This window comes from Parus major, unplaced genomic scaffold (genome assembly GCF_001522545.3).
Source record: "Parus major isolate Abel unplaced genomic scaffold, Parus_major1.1 Scaffold480, whole genome shotgun sequence".
NCBI lineage: Eukaryota > Metazoa > Chordata > Aves > Passeriformes > Paridae > Parus > Parus major.
In genome coordinates, this window is record NW_015379374.1 from 1 (window position 1) to 7,368 (window position 7,368).

The window sequence follows — 7,368 nt, forward strand, 5'->3', positions numbered from 1 at the left end:
CCGTGAGCCTGTCCCGTGGCCGGAGTGGCCGCGGCTCCCGGTGCTGTTCTCCCGGTGATGTTCCCCGTGGCATCTGCCCCAGCCGGGAGACCTCGTGGTGGGCGGTGGGGTGCGCGTGTTCCCCCGAGCCCCAGCGGCCCCGGCTGCCCCGCAGGTGCTGAGCTGGGCGCAGCAGCAGGGCGAGCGGCTGCGGGCGCAGGCGGCAGCGCTGGCGGCCGAGCGGGAGGAGACGGCGCAGCTCCTGGACTGGATCACGGCGGCCGAGGAGGCGCTGGGGCTGCGGGACCAGGAGCCGCTGCCGGAGGAGGTGGAGCAGCTGGAGGAGCTCAGTGCCCAGCACGCGGTGAGGGAGCCCAAACCCGGCTCTGCCTGGGGATCCTCACGCACCCAGCCCTGGCCCCAGCGAGGGCTTTGGGGAGCGCTGGGCCGGGCTCCCGGTGGTGCCGCTCGCTTTTGCATCGTGCGGTCCGAGCCCACCTCAGCACCCTCAGCACGTGGGGGGCAGCACCCCCAGCCCTGTCCCAGCTGCCCTGGAGGAGCCTGGTCACGCTGCTGGCTCGGGAGGGCCCAGGGAGGGGGGCTGCGAGGAGGGGTCTGCGGAGCACGGGGGGGCCGTGCCGGCGAGCGCTCAGGGCCTCGTGTTCATGGGCAGGTGTTCATGGAGGAGCTGAACCGCAAGCAGCCTGACGTGGAGAAGGTCACCAAGAGCTGCAAGCGAAAGCTGGCGGTGGATCTGGGCCCCCCGGCCACCCGAAGACTGGCCACACGTAAGGACCCCCATCACCGCCCCCGGCACCCCCCGGGCCCCGGCCGCCCCCTCACCCCGCTGTCCGCAGGTCGCCGCAGCAGCGGGAAGGCGCAGGGCACTGCGGCGGTGCCGCTCGGGGGGCTGGAGCCCCAGACACCCCTGATGGCCCAGCTCCTGCACCGCTGGCAGCAGCTCTGGCTGCTGGCCCTGGACCGGCAGTACCGGCTGGAGACGGCCCTGCAGCGCCTGCGGGAGGTACGGGCAGCCCGGGGGTCCCTCTGCCCTGGGGGTCCTGAGTACTTCCTCTCCTGCCCTGGGACCCCCAGGTCAGATGCAGAATGGGGTCAGCAGTCCCAGCCCCTGTCCCTGCAGCTGGGGGTCCCAGCACACGCCATGGGTGCACCTCGACATCCCAGGGTTGGGGGTCCTGGGCAGAGACCCCCCCCCCTCCATTGCCAGGGCTGGGAGCGGCAGCGGGCACAGCGTGGTCAGCCGGGCTGAGGGGGGCATGGGGGGTCCCGCTGGTGTGTTAATCCCCCTGTGTGCCCCCCCGAGCTGAGGGGGGCATGGGGGGTCCCGGTGTTGTGTTAAACCCCGTGTGTGCCCCCCCGAGCTGAGGGGTCCCGGTGTTGTGTTAAACCCCGTGTGTGCCCCCCCGAGCTGAGGGGGGCATGGGGGGTCCCGGTGTTGTGTTAATCCCCCTGTGTGCCCCCCCCCGAGCTGAGGTGTCCCGGTGTTGTGTTAATCCCCGCGTGTGCCCCCCCGAGCTGAGGGGGACATGGGGGTCCCGGTGTTGTGTTAAACCCCATGTGTGCCCCCCAAGCTGAGGGGGACATGGGGGTCCCGGTGTTGTGTTAATCCCCGTGTGTGCCCCCCCGAGCTGAGGGGTCCCGGTGTTGTGTTAATCCCCATGTGTGCCCCCCCGAGCTGAGGGGGGCATGGGGGGTCCCGGTGTTGTGTTAATCCCCCTGTGTGCCCCCCCCCGAGCTGAGGGGTCCCGGTGTTGTGTTAATCCCCATGTGTGCCCCCCCGAGCTGGAGGAGTTCGCGCACTTTGACTTCGGGGTCTGGAGGAAGCGCTACATGCAGTGGATCAGCCAGATGAAGTCCCGCGTCCTGGACGTTTTCCGCGGCATCGACAGGGACCAGGACGGGCGCATCAGCCAGCGGGAATTCATCGAGAGCGTCCTGGCCTCCAGTGGGTGCCGGGGGGGGCTGGAGGAGGCTGAGGGGGCTGGCACTGGGGGGCTGAGGGTCCCCGTCCCCCCACAGAGTTCCCCACCAACGTCCTGGAGATGAATGCCGTGGCCACCATCTTCGACATGAACGGCGACGGCTTCATCGACTACTACGAGTTCGTCAGTGCCCTGCACCCCAACCGCGACCCGCTGCGCCGCTCCGCCGACGCCGACCAGATCCAGGACGAGGTGCGGGGCTGGGCAGCAGCGGGGGGCGGCTGGGAGGGTGGGGGTCCCGCCTGGGGCTGAGCTGGGCGTCCCCCGCAGGTGAACAGGCAGGTGGCCCAGTGCAACTGCGCCAAGCGCTTCCAGGTGGAGCAGATCAGCGCCAACAGGTACCGGGTAAGCGCCAGCCCGGGGCTCCGGCCCGCTCCGACAGCCGCGCACAGCCTGCCCCGTGCGGGGGCCCTGCAGTGCCCGTGGGCCGGGGCAGGGAGGGGACACATCCCCGGGGGTTGGGGGACACATCCCCGTGCCCTCGGGAGCCCTGGCCCGTGTGGGAGGGCAGGGCAGGGCTGGGGGGCCGCAGGGAGGGGCAGGTCCGGGTGCTGCCGCCTGCTCTGGGACCCCTTCCCGATGCCCAGCCCAAGCCCCAGCGTCCCTTTCCCCGCAGTTCGGGGAGTCCCAGCAGCTGCGGATGGTGCGGATCCTGCGCAGCACCCTCATGGTGCGGGTGGGTGGGGGCTGGATCGCCCTGGACGAGTTCCTGGTGAAGAACGACCCCTGCAGAGGTGAGTGCGGGGGTCCCACACTGCGGGGCCATGCGGGTCACTGGGGGGCACGGCTCCCCGCACTCCCCAGGGTCTCGCACTGCTGCGACCCCATCGCTCGCCCCCTCACCGCCCCCGCTGTCCCCAGTGAAGGGAAGGACCAACCTGAAGATCAACGAGAAGTACCTGTCCTCAGACGTCTTCGGAGCCGCCGCCGCCGCCGCCCGGTGTGCAGGGAACCAGTCGGCCGCCTCCTCCAAAGTGCTGTCCCCGAGCCGCTCCAACTCCAGCCTCAGCCTCTACAGCAGCGCCTCGGCCCCCAGCAGCCCCCTGGCCAGGAAGGTAAGGGTCGCGGAGCCCCCCTGAAGTCCCGACCCCCCAAACCCCCGTGCCCGGGCACTGAGTCTCTCCCTCCGCAGTCGGTGCTGCGGAGGACGCGCTCGGGGGATCGGTGTCCGCGCTCCCGGGGCTCGGGACTGCCCGACGGAGCCGAGCTGCAGTTCAGTGCGGCTGAGGAGAGCCTGGCTGTGGCCCCCCCAGGTGAGCACCGGGCCTCCGCGGGCTTCCTGCCCTCCCCGTGGGGCTGGGGGGCACAGGGGAGCCGGGCTGTCCCCCCGGCCCTCGGAGCGCTGGAGCCGGGAGAGCTCCCCGCTCCAACCCCCCGTGCCCTCGCAGAGCCGCCCGAAGGGTCCTCTCCGGAGCGCTGCAGCCCCTGCCGCTGACCCCCGCGCCCGCCCTGCGCCCAGCACCCTCGGCCGGCCCCACTCAGGACCCTCCTCCGCCAGGCTGGAGGACGGCGAAGCCGCGGCCGCGCCCCCCGCGGGTCTCCGGCCCGGCGCTGCGGCCCCCCGAGCGGGGCTGAGCTGTCTGTCCGTCTCCGATCCCGCCGGGGCCCGCTCCAGAGGATATGCAAGTATCTCCCGACACACACCGAGCCCCCTCCCCGGGCTCTGGTCTCCCGCCCCACGGCTCCAGCGGCCAGCGCGGGGGGTTCTGAGCCCCGGGGCCCCGCTCCGAGTGCCCGGGGCTGTGGGACCAGCCGGGCACCCCCCGCCGGACCCTGCCCTCCTCCCGTGCCGTCAGCTCAGGGCGGCTGCGGTACCCCCGGCACCCGGCGTCTCTGACGGGGGTCCCCACGCCGCCTCCCGTGCCCCGGCGGGAGCTGGCCGGGCTCGGTAACCGGGCACCGGGACCCCTGGCCGGACCCGAGCCCCGTTTCTGGTGCTAACCCTCACCCCTCGGCCTTCGGTGTGCGCGCACGGGCCCCCGGCTCCGGCCGCCCCCTGCCACGGGCGGGGGTCCCTGGCGCCCGCGCTCCGTCCAGCGGCGGGCAGCGGGACCCCCGCCCTGCTGCCGCATGCTCGTGTCACCCCGCTAACCGGACAGCAGTAGAGCTGAATGTAACCCGGGCCCACCGCCGCCACAATAAACTGTAGTGAGGTTCCTTTTTCTATCAGCACCCGGGCTGTCCGTCCGTCTGTCTGCTCGGGGAGGGGCCCCGCTCCACCCATCCGCCTGCCCGCCCCTCTGCCGGAGCAGGGCTCCATCGGTCTGTCTGTCTGTCTGTCTGTCCGCTCGGGACAGGAGGCTGCACTCTGTCTTGTGTGCTCACCCCAATGTCAGGATGGGGAGCTGCGGTCTGTCCGTCTGTCTGTGTGTTCAGGACGAGGGCTGCAGTCTGTCCGTCTGTCTGTGTGTTCAGGACGAGGGCTGCAGTCTGTCCGTCTGTCTGTGTGCTCAGGACGAGGGGCTGCAGTCTGTCTGTGTGCTCAGGACGAGAGGCTTCTGCCTGTCTGTCTGTCTGTGTGCTCAGGACATGGGGCTGCAGTGTGTCAGTCTGTCCATCCGCTCAGGATGAGGGGCTGCAGTCTGTCTGTCCATCTGCTCAAGACAAGGGGCTGCAGTCTGTCCGTCTGTCTGTGTTCTCAGGACAAGGGCTGCAGTCTGTCTGTCCGTCTGCTCAGGACAAGGGGCTGCAGTCTGTCTGTCTGTCTGTGTGCTCAGGACAAGGGCTGCAGTCTGTCTGTCTGTGTGCTCAGGATGAGGGGCTGCAATCAGTCTGTCAGTGTTCTCAGGACAGGGGCTGCAGTCTGTCTGTCAGTCTGTCCGTGTGCTCAGGACAAGGGCTGCAGTCTGTCTGTCAGTCTGTCCATCTGCTCAGGACAAGGGGCTGCAGTCTGTCAGTCTGTCTGTCCCCTCACCGCTCTCGGGGCAGGGGTGTCACCCAGCACAGCAGGTGCCATCAGCACGGTGGCTCACGGTGGCCGGGCACAGCCGGGTGTGCCCCAGCCGGTGCCACCGGCAGAGCCGCCCGGCGCCGGAGCCGCGGCTGGCGAGCCCCAGGCGCTGCAGCGCTGCCAGCGGGCACCGCGCCGCAGCTCCTCCTTTCCGTGGCATCGCTGCTGTGCCCAGCAGCGGCGCCCACGGTGGCAGCAGGGGCACGGGCCAGGCCCCGCTCCCTGGCTGCTCTCTGGACACCGGGGATGTCCAGCACGGTCCTGGCAGCGGTGCATCCATCACCTGCCCGCCCTGTCAGGGAAGGGATGGGGGTTGGAGGCACTGATTGTGTCCCCCCAAAGAGCCAGAACGCACCTTGAGCATGGAGACTCCTCAGGCATTGCAGCACCACCACCCTTGCCTGGCACCCTGGGGGAGTCCCAGACACCGCACACGAGGGCTGGGGCTGTTCTCTTTGGTCCCCCACCAGCCCTGCCTGGCTGTCCCCTCCCAGTCCCGGCCCTCTCGGTCACCTGGCCACGTCCTCATGCCTTCCAGTTCTGCTTTTGCACTGTTTCACCCTAAAACCTTCTCTCCACTCATTTCTTTCCTGAATAAACACAGAGCCAAAGGGTCCAGGACTGGAACTGTGCCTGTGCTGCTGGGCACATCCCTTTGCTGGAGAAGCCCCACGAGCGCCCTGGCACAGGGCAGGACCCCTTGCCCAGGGCACAGCCCCCCAGGAGCCGGGCTGAGCCCACGGCTCTCGGTGCCACATCTGCCAACACGTCCCAGGACGTTCCCGCAGCGCTGCGGGCGCGGCTGGAACCGCCAGAGTTGCGTTGCACATTCCTGTGCCTCTGGAAATCTCACCCACCACTCCCAGCCGGGGCAACGTGCCTGGCACCACCGGCACCACCGGCACCGCGGCTTGTGTCAGCCGCATCCTGAGCCCCAGGCAACGGCGCTGGCTTGGGAGGAGAAGACAACAGGCACGGGGTGGCTGGGCCCACACCAAAGTGTTTTGTGTTTTCGCTGGCACCGATACAACGGACAGACACAGGCACAGAGCACAGGAATGGGCACACGGGAACTTCACCCACGGGAACTTCACCCACGGGAACTTCACCGTGCTCAGGGAGATGAGGTGGGGAGCAGGGGAGGCCTGGGAGAGCCCCCGTGGCTCCCTGTGGCTGCTGGCCACAGCATGTGCTGAGTCTGAGGGATCGCAGTGCCAGGGTGACAGATGTGGGTGGCAGCAGGGGGGAGAGGGGCTAGAGGCTCGGCCCCAGCTGGGACCATCATGGCCAGCTGGGACCACCATGGCCAGGTGGGACCATCATGGCCAGCTGGGACCACCATGGCCAGATGAGACCATCATGGCCGGGTGGGACCATCATGGCCAGCTGGGACCATCATGGCCAGCTGGGACCACCATGGCCAGGTGGGACCATCATGGCCGGGTGGGACCATCAGCCCCAGCTGGGACCATCATGGCCAGGTGGAACCATCATGGCCAGCTGGGACCATCATGGCCAGGTGGGACCATCATGGCCAGGTGGGACCATCATGGCCAGGTGGGACCATCATGGCCAGCTGGGACCACCATGGCCAGCTGGGACCACCATGGCCAGCTGGGACCATCATGGCCAGGTGGGACCATCATGGCCAGGTGGGACCATCAGCCCCAGCTGGGACCATCATGGCTGGGTGCTCAGCCGTGAACCCCTGAGCCACCCCCGAGTCCCACAGCCCCACTCATGGGTTGGAGCTGCTGTCCTGGAGCTGGCTGACCCCTCCATGGGGAGCCAGGGGCAGGTGCTGCCCTGCTGCCCAACTGCCCCAGCACTCACCCTGGCTGGGGGAGCCCTGGGAGGGGGACACCGCCTGCCAGACATTTGTTCCATTCCATGCATCCCACACAGCTGGAGCTCCTCGCTTCCTCCCACCCAGCAGAGCCTGGTGCACCGTGGGGCTGTGCCCCGGGGCTGGGGACTGGCAAAGGTGAGAGCACCCAGGTCCCCCCAGACACCTCCTATCCTCTCTCTGGGGTGTGAAGAGAACCGGTGCCAGGGCAGCTCTCCCAGCCCCGGGAAGCACAGCCCAGCTTGTGCCGCTCCGTCCTGGCTCTCCTGCCTCAGCACAGCCGTGTCCCAGGCTGCTCCATCTCCCACCCGCAGGCACCGGGCTCTCCTGCCTGCCCCTCGCTCCCACATCCTGGGTGAAGCCTTTGCCCAGCACCTCGGTGTGGTGCGGCTGGGGAAGGGACAGAGCCTGGAGCCCTCTGCTTCCCCATCCTGCCCCACGGAAAGCACCAGCCAGGCCCAGGGCTGGGACACCGGCGGGGCTGGAGGCAGTGGCACGCTGACAGCCGAGGCTGGCAGGGCTGGAGGCCTCGGTGCAGCGTGGGCTGGTGCTGATGGCAGCTCTGACCCAGCTCTGGGGCCAGCCCGTGT

General features: G+C 69.4%; 1 protein-coding gene across 1 annotated transcript; it reads left to right on the plus strand.

Moving 5' to 3' along the window:
• Positions 1-70: 70 nt before the first annotated feature.
• Positions 71-4,151, plus strand: LOC107199181 (microtubule-actin cross-linking factor 1-like). Its single transcript, XM_015616521.3, has 10 exons — positions 71-343; positions 653-767; positions 837-1,003; positions 1,783-1,945; positions 2,020-2,174; positions 2,253-2,327; positions 2,599-2,716; positions 2,844-3,037; positions 3,115-3,235; positions 3,371-4,151. The coding sequence occupies exons 2-10, from the start codon at positions 659-661 to the stop codon at positions 3,415-3,417; spliced, it is 1,149 nt and encodes a 382-aa protein (XP_015472007.1). The 5' UTR covers positions 71-343; positions 653-658; the 3' UTR covers positions 3,418-4,151.
• Positions 4,152-7,368: the final 3,217 nt, after the last annotated feature.

Excerpts from the sequence above, each read along its gene's own strand:
- LOC107199181 (XM_015616521.3), top strand. The coding sequence starts at position 659 with ATGGAGGAGCTGAACCGCAAGCAGCCTGACGTGGAGAAGGTCACCAAG. Across the intron at positions 768-836 it reads CACCCGAAGACTGGCCACAC|GTCGCCGCAGCAGCGGGAAG; the intron begins GTAAGGACCCCC and ends CGCTGTCCGCAG. Across the intron at positions 2,717-2,843 it reads GAAGAACGACCCCTGCAGAG|TGAAGGGAAGGACCAACCTG; the intron begins GTGAGTGCGGGG and ends CGCTGTCCCCAG.